The sequence below is a fragment of the Oncorhynchus masou genome, chromosome 28 (genome assembly GCF_036934945.1).
Source record: "Oncorhynchus masou masou isolate Uvic2021 chromosome 28, UVic_Omas_1.1, whole genome shotgun sequence".
NCBI classification, from domain to species: domain Eukaryota; kingdom Metazoa; phylum Chordata; class Actinopteri; order Salmoniformes; family Salmonidae; genus Oncorhynchus; species Oncorhynchus masou.
The window spans coordinates 14,627,807-14,649,072 of NC_088239.1; the positions used below are offsets into that span (position 1 = coordinate 14,627,807).

The 21,266-nt window shown below is 50.1% G+C and overlaps 1 protein-coding gene across 3 annotated transcripts in view; it reads right to left on the minus strand.

Annotated features, from left to right (window-relative positions):
* LOC135517227 (phospholipid-transporting ATPase IB-like) overlaps nucleotides 1–21,266 on the minus strand; it is a 104,812-nt gene that overhangs the window by 10,531 nt on the left and 73,015 nt on the right. For 2 of the 3 annotated variants that reach the window (XM_064941340.1, XM_064941339.1), the window contains 8 exons: nucleotides 20,351–20,534; nucleotides 19,875–19,985; nucleotides 15,206–15,280; nucleotides 13,709–13,831; nucleotides 11,698–11,776; nucleotides 9,345–9,406; nucleotides 8,059–8,115; nucleotides 5,907–6,014 (listed from right to left, as the gene is read on the minus strand). In XM_064941340.1, coding sequence (XP_064797412.1) covers nucleotides 5,907–6,014; nucleotides 8,059–8,115; nucleotides 9,345–9,406; nucleotides 11,698–11,776; nucleotides 13,709–13,831; nucleotides 15,206–15,280; nucleotides 19,875–19,985; nucleotides 20,351–20,534 — 799 coding nt within the window. Of the gene's footprint in view, nucleotides 1–5,906; nucleotides 6,015–8,058; nucleotides 8,116–9,344; nucleotides 9,407–11,697; nucleotides 11,777–13,708; nucleotides 13,832–15,205; nucleotides 15,281–19,874; nucleotides 19,986–20,350; nucleotides 20,535–21,266 lie in introns of those variants that run through there. The other variant, XM_064941341.1, reaches the window with a different exon arrangement.

A 21,266-nucleotide genomic window follows, 5' to 3' on the forward strand; every position in this document is an offset into this window, starting at 1 on the left:
TCAACATAACACACACACACCGTCAACATAACACACACCATCAACATAACACACACACACACCATCAACATAACACACACACACACACAAACACCGTCAACATCACACACACGCACACACACATACACACACACACCATCAACATAACACACACCGTCAAAAATAACACACACACACACACAGTCAACACAACACACACACACACACAGTCAACACAACACACACACACACACACAGTCAACACAACACACACACACACACACACACACACACACACACACACACACACACACACACACACACACACACACACACACACACACACACACACACACACACACACACACACACACAGTCAACACAACACACACACACAGTCAACACAACACACACACAGTCAACACAACACACACACAGTCAACACAACACACACACAGTCAAAACACACACACACAGTCAAAACACACACACACAGTCAAAACACACACACACGCATATCAACATAACACACACACACACACACACACGTCAACATAACACACACATAGGTCAACATAACACACACATAGGTCAACATAACACACACATAGGTCAACATAACACACCCACACGTCAACAACGCACACACACACACACACGTCAACAACGCACACACACACACACACACACGTCAACAACGCACACACACACACGTCAACAACGCACACACACACACGTCAACAACGCACACACACACGTCAGCACACACACACACACACACACACACATACACACGTCAACACACACGTACACGTCAACACACACGTACACGTCAACACACACACACAACGTCAACATAACGCACAATGTCAACATAACGCACAACGTCAACATAACACACGCACACACACGTTAACACAACACACACACACGTCAACACACACACACACCGTCAACACACACACGTACACACACACACACACCACATCAACATAACACACACACCATATCAACATAACACAACATTCCAGTAACAAGTTAGGCAGATACTCTTCATTGAGTAACTACTAGGGTCTCCTCCCTCTGTCATCTAGCTGCAGTCAGTCGCGTTGACCTCTGACCTCTAACCCTGACTCTAGGGGTTAATCATCCACTCAACTTCTATCTCTCTCCCGCTCTCTCAATCAGCTACATCTTCCTTTCTCTCCACTCAGATTCTCTCCATCTGTATGTATTTTTCTTTCTCTTGAAGCGTCTGTTTCTTTATTCATCTCTGCCTGTTGTCCACCTTGAGCCCCCCCCCCCTTGTATTTCTACATGGTATCCATCTCTGCCTGTTGTCCACCTTGAGCCCCCCCCCCCTTGTATTTCTACATGGTATCCATCTCTGCCTGTTGTCCACCTTGAGCCCCCTCCCTTGTATTTCTACATGGTATCCATTTCTGCCACCATATGCTGAATACCAGTAACAGTTAGCTGAATATGCCCTGGCAACAAAGCCCATCTCTCTACTATACTACATTAATACAACTGGACACTGTGCTGTAGTCTACGTTGTACTGGCTAACTAGCTACATCCTTAGTAGCTGTTATGAGGCTGTAGTTCAGAGATAGATAGCTTGGGCCAGACACAGCTGGCATTCCCAGGAAGATTCTCCGGACTGAATTGGAAAACCGTTATGAAACATTCCCTGTGACAGCTGGAAACACACCCAGAGACGCTCAGACTACACACACATTCCCTGTCTGACACACACCCACAGACAACCAGACAGACTGTCAGTCTCCGACAAACACCTCCACGTATACGTACATACACACAAACACACATTCTCAGTCTGTCAAAACACCAACACACACAGACACGGTCTCCGACAAACACAGACACAAACACAATTATTAGAAGAGTAGACAGAGCACTCAATGAACAGCCCATTATTCATCCCTTATGGGAAGATGAATGCAGAGATAGGGGGAGCAAGGGAGAGGTGGTCAGAATGTGTGACGTGGGAAGCGATGCGGAGAACAAGAGGGGCGGGAGATGTGGGGTGAGGGAGGGATTGCGATGGGGGAGAGAGGTGGGGTGAGGGAGGGATTGCGATGGGGGAGAGAGGTGGGGTCAGGGAGGGATTGCGACAGGGGAGAGAGAGGTGGGGTGAGGGAGGGATTGCGACAGGGGAGAGATGTGGGGTCAGGGAGGGATTGCGACGGGGGAGAGAGGTGGGGTCAGGGAGGGGTTGTGATGGGGGAGAGATGTGGGGTGAGGGAGGGATTGCGATGGGGGAGAGAGGTGGGGTGAGGGAGGGGTTGTGATGGGGGAGAGATGTGGGGTGAGGGAGGGATTGCGATGGGGGAGAGAGGTGGGGTGAGGGAGGGATTGCGACAGGGGAGAGATGTGGGGTCAGGGAGGGATTGCGACGGGGAGAGAGGTGGGGTCAGGGAGGGATTGCGACGGGGGAGAGAGGTGGGGTGAGGGAGGGATTGCGACAGGGGAGAGAGAGGTGGGGTCAGGGAGGGATTGCGATGGGGGAGAGAGGTGGGGTGAGGGAGGGATTGCGACAGGGGAGAGAGAGGTGGGGTCAGGGAGGGATTGCGATGGGGGAGAGAGGTGGGGTGAGGGAGGGATTGCGACGGGGGAGAGAGGTGGGGTCAGGGAGGGATTGCGACAGGGGAGAGAGTGGTGGGGTGAGGGAGGGATTGCGACAGGGGAGAGAGAGGTGGGGTGAGGGAGGGATTGCGACAGGGGAGAGAGGTGGGGTGAGGGAGGGATTGCGACAGGGGAGAGAGGTGGGGTGAGGGAGGGATTGCGACAGGGGAGAGAGGTGGGGTCAGGGAGGGATTGCGACGGGGGAGAGATGTGGGGTGAGGGAGGGATTGCGATGGGGGAGAGATGTGGGGTGAGGGAGGGATTGCGATGGGGGAGAGAGGTGGGGTCAGGGAGGGATTGCGATGGGGGAGAGAGGTGGGGTCAGGGAGGGATTGCGACAGGGGAGAGAGAGGTGGGGTGAGGGAGGGATTGCGACAGGGGAGAGATGTGGGGTCAGGGAGGGATTGCGACGGGGGAGAGAGGTGGGGTGAGGGAGGGGTTGTGATGGGGGAGAGATGTGGGGTGAGGGAGGGATTGCGATGGGGGAGAGAGGTGGGGTGAGGGAGGGGTTGTGATGGGGGAGAGATGTGGGGTGAGGGAGGGATTGCGATGGGGGAGAGAGGTGGGGTGAGGGAGGGATTGAGATGGGGGAGAGAGGTGGGGTCAGGGAGGGATTGCGACGGGGGAGAGAAGTGGGGTCAGGGAGGGATTGCGACGGGGGAGAGAGGTGGGGTGAGGGAGGGATTGCGACAGGGGAGAGAGGTGGGGTCAGGGAGGGATTGCGACGGGGAGAGAGAGGTGGGGTCAGGGAGGGATTGCGATGGGGGAGAGAGGTGGGGTGAGGGAGGGATTGCGACAGGGGAGAGAGAGGTGGGGTCAGGGAGGGATTGCGATGGGGGAGAGAGGTGGGGTCAGGGAGGGATTGCGACGGGGGAGAGAGGTGGGGTCAGGGAGGGATTGCGATGGGGGAGAGAGGTGGGGTCAGGGAGGGATTGCGATGGGGGAGAGAGGTGGGGTCAGGGAGGGATTGCGATGGGGGAGAGAGGTGGGGTCAGGGAGGGATTGCGATGGGGGAGAGAGGTGGGGTCAGGGAGGGATTGCGATGGGGGAGAGAGGTGGGGTGAGGGAGGGATTGCGACAGGGGAGAGAGAGGTGGGGTCAGGGAGGGATTGCGATGGGGGAGAGAGAGGTGGGGTCAGGGAGGGATTGCGACGGGGGAGAGAGGTGGGGTCAGGGAGGGATTGCGATGGGGGAGAGAGGTGGGGTCAGGGAGGGATTGCGATGGGGGAGAGAGGTGGGGTCAGGGAGGGATTGCGATGGGGGAGAGAGGTGGGGTCAGGGAGGGATTGCGATGGGGGAAAGAGGTGGGGTGAGGGAGGGATTGCGACAGGGGAGAGAGAGGTGGGGTCAGGGAGGGATTGCGAGGGGGGAGAGAGGTGGGGTGAGGGAGGGATTGCGACAGGGGAGAGAGGTGGGGTCAGGGAGGGATTGCGATGGGGGAGAGAGGTGGGGTCAGGGAGGGATTGCGACGGGGGAGAGAGGTGGGGTCAGGGAGGGATTGCGATGGGGGAGAGAGGTGGGGTCAGGGAGGGATTGCGACGGGGGAGAGATGTGGGGTCAGGGAGGGATTGCGATGGGGGAGAGAGGTGGGGTCAGGGAGGGATTGCGATGGGGGAGAGAGGTGGGGTCAGGGAGGGATTGCGATGGGGGAGAGAGGTGGGGTCAGGGAGGGATTGCGATGGGGGAGAGAGGTGGGGTGAGGGAGGGATTGCGACAGGGGAGAGAGAGGTGGGGTCAGGGAGGGATTGCGATGGGGAGAGAGAGGTGGGGTCAGGGAGGGATTGCGACGGGGGAGAGAGGTGGGGTGAGGGAGGGATTGCGACGGGGGAGAGAGGTGGGGTGAGGGAGGGATTGCGATGGGGGAGAGAGGTGGGGTCAGGGAGGGATTGCGACGGGGGAGAGAGGTGGGGTGAGGGAGGGATTGCGATGGGGGAGAGAGGTGGGGTCAGGGAGGGATTGCGATGGGGGAGAGAGGTGGGGTGAGGGAGGGATTGCGACGGGGAGAGAGGTGGGGTGAGGGAGGGATTGCGATGGGGGAGAGAGGTGGGGTCAGGGAGGGATTGCGATGGGGGAGAGAGGTGGGGTCAGGGAGGGATTGCGACGGGGGAGAGAGGTGGGGTCAGGGAGGGATTGCGATGGGGGAGAGAGGTGGGGTCAGGGAGGGATTGCGACGGGGGAGAGAGGTGGGGTCAGGGAGGGATTGCGATGGGGGAGAGGTGGGGTCAGGGAGGGATTGCGACGGGGGAGAGAGGTGGGGTGAGGGAGGGATTGCGATGGGGGAGAGAGGTGGGGTCAGGGAGGGATTGCGACGGGGAGAGAGGTGGGGTCAGGGAGGGATTGTGATGGGGGAGAGAGGTGGGGTCAGGGAGGGATTGCGATGGGGGAGAGAGGTGGGGTCAGGGTAGGATGTATGTATTTCTCAGTTCCCCAGTTGGACTGAGCAGCTGCATGGTTATTCATGTTCCTCATTTCTGACACAAATTGAATTAATGGTCTGAAGGGGGCTGAGGCTTCCACCTCTCTCCCCCTCCCTCCCTCCCCCTCCCTCTCTCCCCCTCCCTCTCTCCCCCTCCCTCTCCCCCCTCCCTCCCTCCCCCTCCCTCCCCCTCCCTCCTCCCCCCCCCCTCCCTCCCCCCCCTCTCTCCCCCTCCCTCCCTCCCCCTCCCTCTCTCCCCCTCCCTCTCTCCCCCTCCCTCTCTCCCCCTCCCTCCCTCCCCAGCACAGTGGGGTACCCCCGCACCTACACACTAGCCCCCTAAAAACACTCAATCAGGGGGTACCCCATAGAAACCCACCCACCGGTCCTCCACCAGCCCTACACAGCCAATCCCACCCACTCTAGAGTCAACACCTCCAGGGCAGGCCGTAAAAGCCTGGGGCTCGGGTGACGGCGTAGCAGGTGCAGAGGGCCTGCAGAGCGGGCTGGCAGGGTATGAATCTCCCTGGGGCTCCAGCAGTGCTGACATAGAACACCCAGAAGGCCAGCCGAAATGGCGCCAGGCGTAATGAAGGGTTATTACCCCCCACCATCCCATTACCAAAATGACTGACACGTTTGGGGAGAGCTGGGAGGTGGAAAGCACTAAGTCCATATAGAACAGGTCCACGGAGCTGTTTCCAAACTATTATGACATATTTACAGCATGGTCTGAGGCGGGGTTATCGGGGCTGACCGCACACCTCTACCGGGTACCTCAGCTTTTCAAGTCAACAGGACACCGTGGACACGGCTTCGTTGAACAGAAGAGACCATTTGAACCATGAGGAGGAGGAGACTTGCCTGGCCTTGCATGTCAGGAGCGATGGGGATGGACGGCCAGAAAGCTGAGTAGACCGTGAAGAAGAGCACCCAGAGAATCATACTGCCCCACACCGCCAGGTGGGAGAACTATAGGGAGAAGAGAGGGGGAGAGAGAGAGGGGAGGGAGGGAGAAGAAGAAGAAAGGAGGGGGGTGTTATGTGGACAGCAGAATGGACGGGGGTGTCAACACCCACCTCTACCCCCCCTCACCGCAGTAGTAATGAGCTGAGATGGCTGTAACACATGGCAAGGACTGTGTTTGGATGTACAGTATATAGGGGGTGCTAAACTAGAGTATACCCCACACTGCCAGCTGTCAATCTGTAGACTGCCATCCATCTGTAGACTGCCATCCATCTGCAGGCTACCTTCCATCTGCAGGCTACCTTCCATCTGCAGGCTACCTTCCATCTGCAGGCTACCTTCCATCTGCAGGCTACCTTCCATCTGCAGGCTAGCTTCTATGTACAGTCGTGGACAAAAGTTTTGAGAATGACACAAATATTATTTTTCACAAAGTTTGCTGCTTCAGTGTCTTCAGTATTCCATAGTAATATCTGACAAAAATATCTGAAGTATAATTACAGGCATGTCATAAGAGCCAAAGGCTTTTATTGACAATTACATGAAGTTGATGCAAAGAGTCAATATTTGCAGTGTTGACCCCTCTTTTTCAAGACCTCTGTAATCCGACCTGGCATGCTGTCAATTAACTTCTGGGCCACATCCTGACTGATGGCAGCCCATTCTTGCATAATCAATGCTTGGAGTTTGTCAGAATTTGTGGGTTTTTGTTTGTCCACCCGCCTCTTGAAGATTGACCACAAAATCTCAATGGGATTAAGGTCTGGGGAGTTTCCTGGCCATGGACCCAAAATATCGATGTTTTGTTCCCCAAGCCACTTAGTTATCACTTTTGCCTTATGGCAAGTTGCTCCATCATGCTGTAAAAGGCATTGTTCGTCACCAAACTGTTCCTGGATGGTTGGGAGAAGTTGCTCTCGGAGGATTTGTTGGTACTATTCTTTATTCATGGCTGTGTTCTTAGGCAAAATTGTGAGTGAGCCCACTCCCTTGGCTGAGAAGCAACCCCACACATGAATGGTCTCAGGATGCTTTACTGTTGGCATGACACAGGACGGATGGTAGCGTTCACCTTGTCTTCTCCGGACAAGCTTTTTTCCGAATGCCCCAAACAATCAGAAAGGGGATTCATCAGAGAAAATGACTTTACCCCCGTCCTCAGCAGTCCAATCCCTGTACCTTTTGCAGAATATCAGTCTGTCCCTGATGTTTTTCCTGGAGAGAAGTGGCTTCTTTGCTGCCCTTTTTGACACCAGGCCATCCTCCAAAAGTCTTCGCCTCACTGTGCATGCAGATGCACTCACACCTGCCTGCTGCCATTCCTGAGCAAGCTCTGTACTGGTGGTGCCCCGATCCCGCAGTTGAATCAACTTTAGGAGACGGTCCTGGTGCTTGCTGGACTTTCTTGGGCACCCTGAAGCCTTCTTCACAACAATGTGTTAACGAGAGAATCACTGACATGATGTCAGCTGGTCCTTTTGTGGCAGGGCTGAAATGTAGTGGAAATGCTTTTTTTGGGATTCAGTTTATTTGCATGGCAAAGAGGGACTTTGCAATTAATTGTAATTCATCTGATCACTCTTCATAACATTCTGGAGTATACGCAAATTGCCATCATACAAACTGAGGTAGCAGACTGTGTGAAAATTAATAATTGTGTCATTCTCAAAACTTGTGGCCACGACTGTACAGTACCAGTCAAAAGTTTGGACACACCTACACATTCAAGTTTTTTTATATATATTTTTTTTACTATTTTCTACATTGTATAATAATAGTGAAGACATCAAAACTATGAAAACACACGCTAATCATGCAGTAACCAAAAAAGTTGTTAAACATTTTAGATTCTTCAAAGTAGCCACCCTTTGCCTTGAAAGCTTTGCACACTTGGCATCCTCTCAACCAGCTTCACCTTGAATGAGTAGGTGTGTCCAAACGTTTGAGTGGTTCTGTATGTCACCACGGTACATCTAAGTAGTCTATAGGAGTAGTGCAGTGGGAGTGTGTGTTGGAGAGGAAATCGTTACGGTAAAACAGACTGTACCCTGGTCCAGGCAGTGGTTTCCATACCAGCTTTCAAACACACCGTTACTACCACATACTGCAGAGAGAAGAGAGAAAGGGAGAGGGGGAGAGAAAGAGAGAGAATGAGGCAGGAGAAGAGATAGAGAGAGAGAATGAGGGAGGGAGGGGGAGAGAGAGAATGATGGACGGGGAGAGAGAAAATAAGGAAGGGGGGAGAGAGAATGGAGGGGGAGTGAGAGAGAGAAAATGAGGGAGGGTGAGAGAAAATTAGGGAGGCAGGGAGAGAAAATGAGGGAGGGAGAGAGAAAATGAGGGAGGGGGAGAGAAAATTAGGGAGGCAGGTAGAGAAAATGAGGGAGGGAGAGAGAGAAAATGAGGGAGGGGGAGAGAAAATTAGGGAGGCGGGGAGAGAAAATGAGGGAGGGAGAGAGAGAAAATGAGGGAGGGGAAGAGAAAATTAGGGAGGCGGGGAGAGAAAATGAGGGAGGGAGAGAGAAAATTAGGGAGGCGGGGAGAGAAAATGAGGGAGGGCGAGAGAGAAAATGAGGGAGGGGGAGAGAAAATGAGGGAGGGGGAGAGAGAAAATTAGGGAGGCAGGGAGAGAAAATTAGGGAGGGAGAGAGAAAATGAGGGAGGGAGAGAGAAAATGAGGGAGGGAGAGAGAAAATGAGGGAGGGAGGGAGAGAGAAAATGAGGGAGGGAGAGAGAGAAAATGAGGGAGGGAGAGAGAGAAAATGAGGGAGGGAGAGAGAAAATTGGGGAGGCGGGGAGAGAAAATGATGGAGGGGGAGAGAGAAAATTAGGGAGGGGGAGAGAGAAAATGAGGGAGGGGGAGAGAGAAAATGAGGGAGGGGGAGAGAGAAAATGAGGGAGGGGAGAGAGAAAATGAGGGAGGGGATGAGAGAACATAGGGGAGGGGAGAAAGAGAATGCGGGAGAGAGAATGAGGGGGAGAAAGAAAGAGAGAATGAGGGAGAAAGAGAGGTGGGGTTAATTCACAAACGACACCAGAGATGATAAATGTCCATAATGATACTGTAAACAATACCTGTTAAAACACTCAAAGTATAACCACTGCTCTCAGCCATCTAAACACTCACTAACAAATAAGCAACAGACATACACCGTGCTGAATTTAAGGAACAGAGTGATAGAGAGGACACTGTAGATGAATGGAGCAATTGCTGAGGACACTGTAGACCCATGAGAACACTTCATTACTTCTGTAATTAGTGGGATGAGTCCATGTTCTTGTACAGAGTATCAGCACCAACACAGATGAGACACACTGAGGGGCTGTGCTTACCGTGTACACCATGTTCCCCACAAACAGGTAGTCAGTACCATGACCGTTGTTGAAAGGACTGTCTGGGGAGAACACGCACACACACGCACACGCACACACACACACACACACACACACACACACACACACACACACACACACACACACACACACACACACACACTGTGAAACATTTACTACAAGATTTACAGTTGAAGTCGGAAGTTTACATACACCTTAGCCAAATACATTTAAACTCAGTTTCACAATTCCTGACATTTAATCCTAGTAAAAATGCCCCGTCTTAGGTCAGTTAGGATCACCAATTTATTTTAAGAATGTGAAATGTCAGAATAATAGTAGAGATAATTATTTATTTCAGCTTTTATTTCTTTCATCACATTCCCAGTGGGTCAGAAGTTTACATACACTCAAATAATATTTGGTAGCATTGCCTTTAAATTGTTTAACTTGGGTCAAATGTTTCGGGTAGCCTTCCACAAGCTTCCCACAATACGTTGGGTGAATTTTGGTCCATTCCTCCTGACAGCTGGTGTAACAGTCAGGTTTGTAGGCCTCCTTGCTCGCACACGCTTTTTCAGTTCTGCCCACACATTTTCTATAGGATTGAGGTCAGGTCTTTGTGATGGCCACTCCAATACCTTGACTTTGTTGTCCTTAAGCCATTTTGCCACAACTTTGGAAATATGCATGGGGTAATTGTCCATTTGGAAGACCCATTTGCAACCAAGCTTTAACTTCCTGACTGATGTCTTGAGATGTTGCTTTAATATATCCACATCATTTTTCTACGTCATGATGCCATCTATTTTGTGCAGTGCACCAGTCCCTCCTGCAGCAAAGCACCCCCACAACATGATGCTGCCACCCCCGTGCTTCACGGTTGGGATGGTGTTCTTCGGCTTGCAAGCCTCCCCCTTTAACTCCAAACATAACGATAGTCATTATTGTCAAACAGTTCTATTTTTATTTTCATCAGACCAGAGGACATTTCTCCAAAAAGTATGATCTTTGTCCCCATGTGCAGTTGCAAACCGAAGTCTGGCTTTTTTATGGCGGTTTTGGAGCAGTGGCTTCTTCCTTGCTGAGCGGCCTTTCAGGTTATGCCTATATAGGACTCGTTTTACTGTGGATATAGATACTTTTGTACCGGTTTCCTTCAGCATCTTCACAAGGTCCTTTGCTGTTGTTCTGGGATTGATTTGCACTTTTCGCACCAAAGTTCGTTCATCTCTCGGAGACAGAACGCGTCTCCTTCCTGAGCGGTATGACGGTTGTGTGGTCCCATGGTGTTTATACTTGCGTACTATTGTTTGTACAGATCAAAGTGGTACCGTCGGGCATATATTCCTTAACAACGTCTATTTGCGCCCCTACTGGATGGAAACTACAAATGTAATGGCTGTGCTCAATGCAATGGCACTTATTGAGGTAGATCCTTCAAACACCCACAAACAGGGAAATCGATCCCAATAAAAGGTGTTATTACGTGCTCCACTAAGGAAGTTATTTATCTTATAACTTGTCCTTGTGGTAAAAATGATGTAGGTAAAACAAAACGTGAATTAAAAGTACGTATCTCAGAGCATCGTAGCACCATTAGGTGTAAAAACTTTACTTATCCAGTTGCGGCCCACTTCTTGGAGGCAGGCCACTCGATTTCGTCTCTGTGTTATATTGGCATCGAACATGTCACCCACCCTAGGAGAGGGGGTGACCTTGATAATTTATTGTTAAAACGAGAGGCTGCCTGGATCTTTAACTTAAAGACCCTTGTTCCCTTCGGTCTCAACATAGACTTTGATCTGAAGCCATTCTTGTGATTATTGTGACTTTGCCATTGTAATTGTTTGTAAGCTTGTGTAGCCTAAAATGAATTTATGATTGTATGCTATCCATTTGTTGATTGTATGCTGTTCTTTGTATTCTATTTTAATATTTGATCATTAACCAATGATATCAGGCCACTCTTGGCCATGATTACAGACACCTGTGTCTTTTGACACTACATAAACAAGTAATTCCGCAGTGTTTGTGATTATACCCTGATGACGGCTTGGCTGTCGAAACGTTGGTAATTCAATTTTTGCATCTGAGTTCCTAGAGTGTGCAGCTCTTTTATTTTCAACTTTTCTACTCCGCTAGCCAGCACCTCACCTAAATAGGTGTGCGTTTCTTTTTCTTCTAGAACCTTCAGGCGTTTGGAAATTGCTCCCAAGGATGAACCAGTATGTCCAATATGAACCAATATGTCTAGCAGAGTGCACGTGTGAGTGAGTGTCTCTAGCAGAGTGGACGTGTGCGAGTGAGTGAGTGAGTGTCTCTAGCAGTGGGTGTAGGGACCACTACTTACCATGTTCTAGAACTTTGAGTGGAAACCAGAAGAGAATAATGGAATGGATCAGAGCATTTATACAGTGACCCCAAAACACCTGAGAGAGGGATGGAGAGAGAGAGAGAATGAAAGAGAGAGAGAGAGAGAATGAAAGAGAGCGAGAGAGAGAATAAGAGAGATGGATGGAGAGAGAATGAAAGAGAGAGAGAGGGAGAATGAAAGAGAGAGAATGAAAGAGCGAGAGGGCAGTAGTAGTGTCAGTAAAAACCAAAGCCAAAACACTCAGAGCCCACAGAAAAACAGTGTTCAGTAATACAACTACCACTATGTATTCACCATCGCTACTAACTAACTGCCCTACACCTACGCACACACACACTTTCTACCCCTAAATTAATGATTTCCTTATTCTCATTAGAGTTGCCATGTGGATGGTCCAGTCTCCCTGCCACCTTGTTTACCTGCAGGATTCCAAAACAAACACCAGGCATCACACATCCATCACAGAGACATGGACACAAGCCCCAGACATGACCCATCAAACACTGAGCTATGGGAGAACATAACCATGACAATCATAAACTACATGACCAGAAGTATGTGGACACCTGCTCGTCGAACATCTCATTCCAAAGTCATGGGCATTAATATGAAGTTTCTCCCCCCTTTGCTGCTATAACAGCCTCCACTCTTCTGGGAAGTCTTTCCACTAGATGTTGGAACATTGCTGCAGGGTCTTGCTTCCATTCATCCACAAGAGCATTAGTGAGGTTTGGCACAGATGTTGGGTGATTAGGCCTGGCGTTCAGATTCATCCTAAAGGTGTTTGATGGGGTTGAGGTCAGGGCTTTGTGCAGGCCAGTCAAGTTCTTCCACACCGATGTCAACAAACACTTTCTGTACGGACCTCGATTTGTGCACGGGGGCATTGTCATGCTGAAACAGGAAAGGGCCTTCCCCAAACTGTTGCCACAAAGTAGAAAGCACAGAGTAATCTAGAATGTTATTGTATGCTGTAGTGTTAACATTAAGGGGCCTAGCCCAAACCATGAAAAACAGTCTCAGAGAATTATTCCTCCTCCACCAAGCGTTACATTTGGCACTGTGCATTGGGGTAGGTAGTGTTCTACCTGCTCAGCCAAACCCAGAATCGTCCGTCGGACTGCCAGATGGTGAAGCATGATTCATCACTCCAGAGAACGTGTTTCCACTCATCCAGAGTCCAACGGTGGGGAGCTTTACACCACTCCAGCCAACATTTGGCATTGCGCATGGTGATCTTAGCCTTGTGTGCAGCTGCTCGGCCATGGAAACCCATTTCATGAAGCTCCCTACGAACAGTTATTGTGCTGACGTGCTTCCAGAGTCAGTTTGGAACTTGGTGGTGAGTGTTGCCACAGAGGACAGACGATTTTTATGTGCTACACGCTTCAGCACTCGGCAGTCTCGTTTTGAGCTTGTGTGGCCAACCACTTTGTGGCCGAGCCGTTGTTGCTCCTAGACCTTTCTACTTCACAATAACAGCCCTTACAGTTGACCGGGGCAACTCTAGCAGGGCAGAAATTTGACGAACTGACTTGTTGGAAAGGTGGCATCCTATGACGGTGCCACGTTGAAAGTCACTGAGTTCTTCAGTAAGGCCATTCTACTGCCAAGGTTTGTCTATGGAGATTGCATGGCTGTGTGCTCGATTTTTATACACCTGTCAGCAACGGGTGTGGCTGGAATACCCAAATCCACTAATTTGAAGTGTTGTCCACCTACTTTGTGTATATATATATAGTGTAGCTTTATTTCAGATGATGCAATAAATGTTCATATAGGCCTACAAGTTGGTTGTGAAACTCTAAACTAAACTCGACCTCTGTCTAAACTCAAATTGTTTCATTCATAGTGTTCAATGTTCAAAAACGTTCCATATGTTTGTCCATTAATAATTATGGCAGTGTTTGTGTGCACAGTATTTCAATACGATTGAAAATGTAAAAAAGTGATCTGTGCGTGTTTGTTTGTTTGGGTGTGTGTGTACCTTGGTGTTGAACCCCTCAGCGTTCTGGGTGATGCTGTATAGCTGGGGGAAGCGGAGCATGTTCTGCTGACTGCACGGCCGGTCAAAGATCCCCAGAGTGAAGGGAGGCAGCGCTGTGAAGATCTGACACACACACAGTACAACGTAAAACACCCAAACAAACACTATGATCGATTGACTTTCAGAAATTCAGACTTACTCCGTTGGCTGTTTTATCGGTCGCACAATCAGCACAACAATCACAGTGACACAATCAGCACAACGATCACAGTGACACAATCAGCACAACAATCACAGTGACCACAATCAGCACAACAATCACAGTGACACAATCAGCACAACAATCACAGTGACACAATCAGCACAACAATCACAGTGACACAATCAGCACAACAATCACAGTGACACAATCAGCACAACAATCACAGTGACACAATCAGCTCACAGGTACACAATCAGCACAACAATCACAGGTACACAATCAGCTCAACAATCAGTGACACAATCAGCACAACAATCACAGTGACACAATCAGCACAACAATCACAGTGACACAATCAGCACAACAATCACAGTGACACAATCAGCACAACGATCACAGTGACACAATCAGCACAACGATCACAGTGACACAATCAGCACAACGATCACAGTGACACAATCAGAACAACAATCACAGGTACACAATCAGCACAACAATCACAGTGGCACAATCAGCACAACAATCACAGTGACACAATCAGCACAACAATCACAGTGACACAATCAGCAGTAATTCCACCACTTCCAAACAGCTCACACAGAGTAGAGACATGGAAAAAGAGGGAGAGGGAAAGAGAGAGAGAGGGAGGGAAGGAGAGATCAAAAGAGAGGGAGGGAGGGAGGGATTAAAAGAGAGAGAGGGAGGGAGGGAGGGATTAAAAGAGAGAGAGGGAGGGAGGGAGGGAGACAGGGAGAGGGAGGGAGGGAGGGAGGGAGGGAAGGAGAGATTAAAAGAGAGGGAGGGAGGGAGGGAGGGAAGGAGAGATTAAAAGAGAGGGAGGGAGGGAGGGAAGGAGAGATTAAAAGAGAGGGAGGGAGGGAAGGAGAGATTAAAAGAGAGGGAGGGAGGGAGGGAAGGAGAGATTAAAAGAGAGGGAGGGAGGGAGGGAGGGAGGGAGGGAGGGAGGGAGGGAGAGATTAAAAGGGAGGGAGGGAGGGAGGGAGGGAGGGAGGGAGGGAGGGAGGGAGAGATTAAAAGGGAGGGAGGGAGGGAGGGAGGGAGGGAGGGAAGGAGGGAGGGAGGGAGGGAGGGAGGGAGGGAGGGAGGGAGGGAGGGAGGGAGGGAGGGAGGGAGGGAGGGAGGGAGGGAGGGAGGGAGGGAGGGAGGGGGAGGGAGACAGGGAGAGGGAGGGAGAGGGAGAAAGGGATCAAACATATAGAACGTGGGGGTGTAAAGGACAGATCCAGAAAGAGTGAGACAGAGAAATGGACAGTATGAATAAAGTGAACACTCACCACGTTGTAGAGGCCGATACACCAGCGTTCAAACAGAATCTGTCCAGAGAAGCCGTTCACAAAGGCAAACCACAGCTGGACAAGAGAGGGATGATATAGGATGAGTGAAACAAGGGAGCATGGAATGAATTGATTAACAGGGATAGATAGAGGATAACCACGTAGCCCTTGTGCATATATTGACTTCAGAAAGTATTCAATTCTCTTGACTTTTTCCACATTTTGTTGTGTTACAGCCTGAATTTAAAAAAGATTCCATTTAGATTTTGTGTCACTAGCCTACACACAATACACCATAATGTCAAAGTGGAATAAAGTATTTCAAAATGTTTACAAATTAATAAAAAATGATAAGCTGACTCAATAAGTATTCAACCCCTTTGTTATGGCAAGCCTAAATAAGTTCAGGAGTAAAAATATGCTTAAGTCAAATAATAAGTTGCATGGACTCACTCTGCGTTCAAAGAAAGTGCTTAACATGACTTTTGAATGACTATCTCATCTCTGTACCCCACACATAAAATTATCTGGAAGGTCCCTCAGTCCAGCAGTGAATTTCAAACACAGATTCAACCACAAAGGCCAGGGAGGTTTTCCAATGTCTCTCAAAGAAGGGCATCTATTGGTAGATGGGTAAAAAATAAAAAAGCAGACATTGACAATATCCTTTTGAACATGGAGAAGTAATTGATTGTCATTACAAAGATACAGGCGACCTTCCTAACTCAGTTGCCGGAGAGGAAGGAAACCACTCAGAGATTTCATCATGAGGCCAATGACGACATTAAAACAGTTAGAGTTTAATGGCCGTGATAGGAGAAAACGTGGCAAAGCAATTCACTTTTTGTCCTGAATACAAAGTGTTATCTGTGTGGGAAATCCAATACAACACATTACTGAGTACCACTCTCCATATTTTCAAGCATAGTGGTGGCTGCATCATGTTATGGGTATGCTTGTAATCAGTGGCAACCAGTCAACTGTTTTGAACCCCACCTATTTAGGCACCTGTTTGTTTGTTTTATGTTGTTTTTTGCATGTTATTTGGGGATTAATACATGTCACATATCAGTTTGCAAAGAATGTAAAACAATAAAGCCACATACAACTTTTTGTTGCTTTATTGAGTAAGGCAGCTGTTTCAGCTCAGTGCTTTCTGTGGTGGTGGGGCAGCCAGCGGAAAATACGGAGCGTCGGGGTTGGTAACGTTCTCTAGTTGCGGCGTGATTGGCTCGGTGTTCTGTAATGGGGACACTACGTCACTGCAAAATCTACGGGTAGAGCTAAAAAATCAAGTCGACAATCTACTGGCAAATCCTTTTCAAACCTTGTCATATGAAGAGAAATAATGAAGAGAAATTATAGATAAAACGTATCGGTGCTAATCTGCTATTGGACATAAACATTACACAAGTTGGAAATCGCAATAAGTGGTTTGGAAAGAATAAGTGGCTAACTGCAAGCAAGGGTTTAAGGGTCTCTTTTCCAAGCTTAAAAGGATGAACATTCAACATTGGCCATGCTGTCAATCCAGCATGATTTATGCCGCGCTCAAAACAACTTGAAACTCGGAAATCTCAGACTTCAGTGAGTTCAAGACAACTGGGAACTCGGAAATCTCAGACTTCAGTGAGTTCAAGACAACTGGGAACTCGGAAATCTCAGACTTCAGTGAGTTCAAGACAACTGGGAACTCGGAAATCTCAGACTTCAGTGAGTTCAAGACAACTGGGAACTCGGAAAAGAATGAGGTCTGAGTGGGAAAACACGTTTTGAACGGTCATCGAACTCGGAATTGCAAGACGGGAACTCAGGCCTCTTTCTAGAGCTCCAACCTGAAGATCACTGATGTCATCGTGATTCACAAACGGGAGAGGCGAAGATCGGGTCATGTGTCCTCCTAAATATGACCTGCCACACAGCGCTCCGTAACACCCATCAGCTTAACCCGGAAGCCACCTGCACCAATGTGACGGAGGAAACACCGTTCAACTGACGACCAGAGTCCGCCTGCAGGTGCCCGGCCTGCCACAAGGAGTCAATAGAGTGTGATGAGCCAAGTAAAGCCCCCCCGGCCAAACCCTACCCTAACCCGGACGACGCTGGACCAACTGCGCGACGCCCTATGGGACTCCCTGTCACGGCCGGTTGTGACACAGCCTGAGATCGAACCCGGGTCTGTAGTGACGCCTCAAGCACTGCGATGCAGTACCTCAGACCGCTGCGCCACTCGTGAGGCCCCTGTATTTGATTTGTAATAAATCTGCAACAATTTCTAGAACAATGTTTTCACTTTGTCATTATGTGTGTAGATGGGTGAGAGAGAAGAAATATATTGAATCCATTTAGAATTCAGGCTGTAACACAACAGAATGTGGAATAAGTCAAGGGGTATGAATACTTTCTGAAGGCCCTGTAGATTACAGATCTAGGATCAGTTCACACTACCCAATGCTAAAGGTATCTACAAAGAGTAAAACATCCATCCATACAGAGACACAGACTGATCAGAGTGTGGTGAGGTTCCTGGAGCATACAGTGGAGCACCCGCCTGCTCTGCCAACCCCCCCCTCCCCAAAACACACCACTCTGTATCTCTGCTTTGTGGACAGAGAGTGTCTATGCCCTTTGACGTACAGATCTCTACAGGCAGCCAATCACATGTGATAATCACACATCCTTAGACCTGAGAGAGAGGGACATTGTGGTAGAAGGTAGAGGTTGAGGGTCTGCACCTGCTGGCCTCCTTAATGTTAGACAGAGAAGGGGGCACAGCTGACAAATCACCCTCATGATGGTGGAGCCTTCCAAAATGCCCCTGACCCATCACACACACACAGTCCCTGACCGACCATGTGTGTGTGGGTGTATGTGTGTGCGTGTGAGACAGAAAGCAGACACCAGAGGAGCACCTCATCCGTCATTGTCAAACATTTCGACAAACAGCTGCAAAATGTCTCTGTTAATGTGTGTGGTTGTGTGTGTGTGTCTGTGAGAGAGAGAGAGAGAGAAAAGAGATTGGTCTAAGGAGGGAAAGGGAGTTAGTCTCTCTCCAAATGGGTCCAGCTTCTACTAATGTTGTTTTAAATAGTAATACATCTTCAAACATTACTGGATGGCATTTATAAGGTACAGTCTATATGTGGGAGGGGTGATGGGGAGGTGAGGGTTGAAGGGTGGGAGAGTTGAAGGGTGGAAGAGGTGAGGGTTGAAGGTTGAGAGAGGGAGGGAGGGAGGGTTGAAGAGGTGAGGGTTAAAGGTTGAGAGAGGGAGGGAGGGTTGAAGGATGGGAGAGTTGAAGGGAGTGAGAGTTGAAGGGTGGGAGAGGTGAGGGTTGAAGGGTGGGAGAGGTGAGGGTTGAAGGGTGGGAGAGGTGAGGGTTGAAGGGTGGGAGAGGGAGGGAGGGTTGAAGGGTGGGAGAGGTGAGAGTTGAAGGGTGGGAGAGGTGAGAGTTGAAGGGTGGGAGAGGTGAGGGTTGAAGGGTGGGAGAGGTGAGGGTTGAAGGGTGGGAGATGGAGGGAGGGTTGAAGGGTGGGAGATGGAGGGAGGGTTGAAGGGTGGGAGAGGGAGGGAGGGTTGAAGGGTGGGAGAGTTGAAGGGTGGGAGAGGGAGGGAGGGTTGAAGGGTGGGAGAGGGAGGGAGGGTTGAAGGGTGGGAGAGGGAAGGAGGGTTGAAGGGTAAGAGAGGGAGGGAGGGTTGAAGGGTGGGAGAGGGAGGGAGGGTTGAAGGGTGGGAGAGGGAGGGAGGGTTGAAGGGTGGGAGAGGTGAGGGTTGAAGGGTCAGAGAGGTGAGGGTTGAAGGGTGGGAGAGGTGAGGGTTGAAGGGTGGGAGAGGGAGGGAGGGTTGAAAGGGTGGGAGAGGTGAGGGTTGAAGGGTGGGAGAGGTAAGGGTTGAAGGGTGGGATAGGTGAGAGTTGAAGGGTGGGAGAGGTGAGGGTTGAAGGGTCAGAGAGGTGAGGGTTGAAGGGTGGGAGAGGTGAGGGTTGAAGGGTGGGAGAGGGAGGGAGAGGGAGGGAGGGTTGAAAGGGTGGGAGAGGTGAGGGTTGAAGGGTGGGAGAGGTGAGGGTTGAAGGGTGGGAGAGGGGGGAGGGTTGAAGGGTGGGAGAGGGAGGGAGGGTTGAAGGGTGGGAGAGTTGAAGGGTGAGAGAGGGAGGGAGGGTTGAAGGGTGGGAGAGGGAGGGAGGGTTGAAGGGTGGGAGAGGTGAGGGTTGAAGGGTGGGAGAGGGAGGGAGGGTTGAAGGGTGGGAGAGGGAGGGAGGGTTGAAGGGTGAGGGAGGGAGGGTTGAAGGGTGGGAGAGGGAGGGTTGAAGGGTGGGAGAGTTGAAGGGTGAGAGAGGGAGGGAGAGTTGAAGGGTGAGAGAGGGAGGGAGGGTTGAAGGGTGGGAGAGGGAGGGAGGGAGGGTTGAAGGGTGGGAGGGGAGGAGGGAGGGTTGAAGGGTGGGAGAGGGAGGGAGGGTTGAAGGGTGGGAGAGGTGAGAGTTGAAGGGTGGGAGAGGTGAGGGTTGAAGGGTAGGAGAGGTGAGGGTTGAAGGGTAGGAGAGGGAGGGAGGGTTGAAGAGTGAGAGAGGTGAGAGTTGAAGGGTGGGAGAGGTGAGAGTTGAAGGGTGGGAGAGGGAGGGAGGGAGGGAGGGTTGAAGGGTGGGAAAGTGAGGGGGAGGGGTGTGTCTTACCTCTATGATGTAGAGAACCACATTCTTATAGAAACAGTAGAGAATACACTTAGTGACACGGTTATAACTCCACGCCCCATGGACCAGCAACAACTTCTCTAGGTAGGAAAACTAGCAACAGAAAGAGAGGGGGGGTGAGTGAGAGAGAGGGGGGTGAGTGAGAGAGAGAGGGGGGTGAGTGAGAGTGAGAGAGAGAGGGGGGGTGAATGAGAGAGAGAGAGAGAGAGAGGGGGGGGGTCAGTGTGAGAGAGAAAGTGGGGTGAGTGTGAGAGAGAGAGGGGGGGGTGAGTGAGAGAGAGAGAGAGAGATACAGGGTGAGACAAAGAGATAAGCAGTAGTAGACACCTGAGTGATAAAGACAGATAAATAGATAGAGAGATTCCTCTGGCTCTCACAGAATACTTCAACTAGCTTCTCCTGCTCCTCTCCTCCCTTTCTCCCCCTCTTCCGTTCTCTACTTAGTGTGTGTGTGTTACCTGTGCGATGGAGTAGTCCGAGGAGTTGGTTGCCTGCATGCCCTCGTTGCCACTGATGCCAACTCCTACATGGGCAGTCTGGATCATGCCCACGTCATTGGCCCCATCTCCTATGGCCAGAGTGATGGCCTTCACATGCTTCTTCACCATGTCCACTATCTCAGACTTCTGGAGGGGAGACACCCTGGACAGAGAGAGTGCGAGACCAGTTCAAAAAAGTTACAACAACATCAACGACCAAAAGTAAAAGATGTCTGGAAACTGGAAAAAAGACAGGATAAGATACAACCAGAAAAAAAACATGTTTTATTTAGATAAAGTTGAATTTTTCGGCAAGGACATATACAGGATACTACCCTCCACAACATAACCTTCACTCCAAATCAAAACTCCAAACCTACAATGTGATTTTGGAAAACATTTCCTGGAAGGATTCCATTCCTAGGATTCCTCCGACTACCAAGACTCTTATTTCCAAGCTATACAGCAAATGCTCTGGCAAACAAACAGGTTGACTAAGAAAATAAATACAGAACCGTACTTATATCAACGAATTGGCGAGGGCACGAGAGCAGTCTGCAGCACCGGGCCTTACCCTACAAGAATCTGAAGTCAAATGTCTACTGTTTGCTGATGATCTGGTGTCTCTGTCCCCAACCAACGATGGCCTACAGCAGCACCTACAGCTGAAGTTGGAAGTTTACATACACTTGGGTTGGAATCATTAAAACTAGGTTTATCAATGACCATATTAGACACATATTTCCCTCAGATTACACAGACCCACAAAGGATTTGTAAACAAACCCAATTTTGATAAACTCATATCTACTGGGTGAAATACCGCAGTGTGACATCACAGCAGTAATATTTGTAACCTGTTGCCACGAGAACCACTGAAGGACAAACAGCCTTGT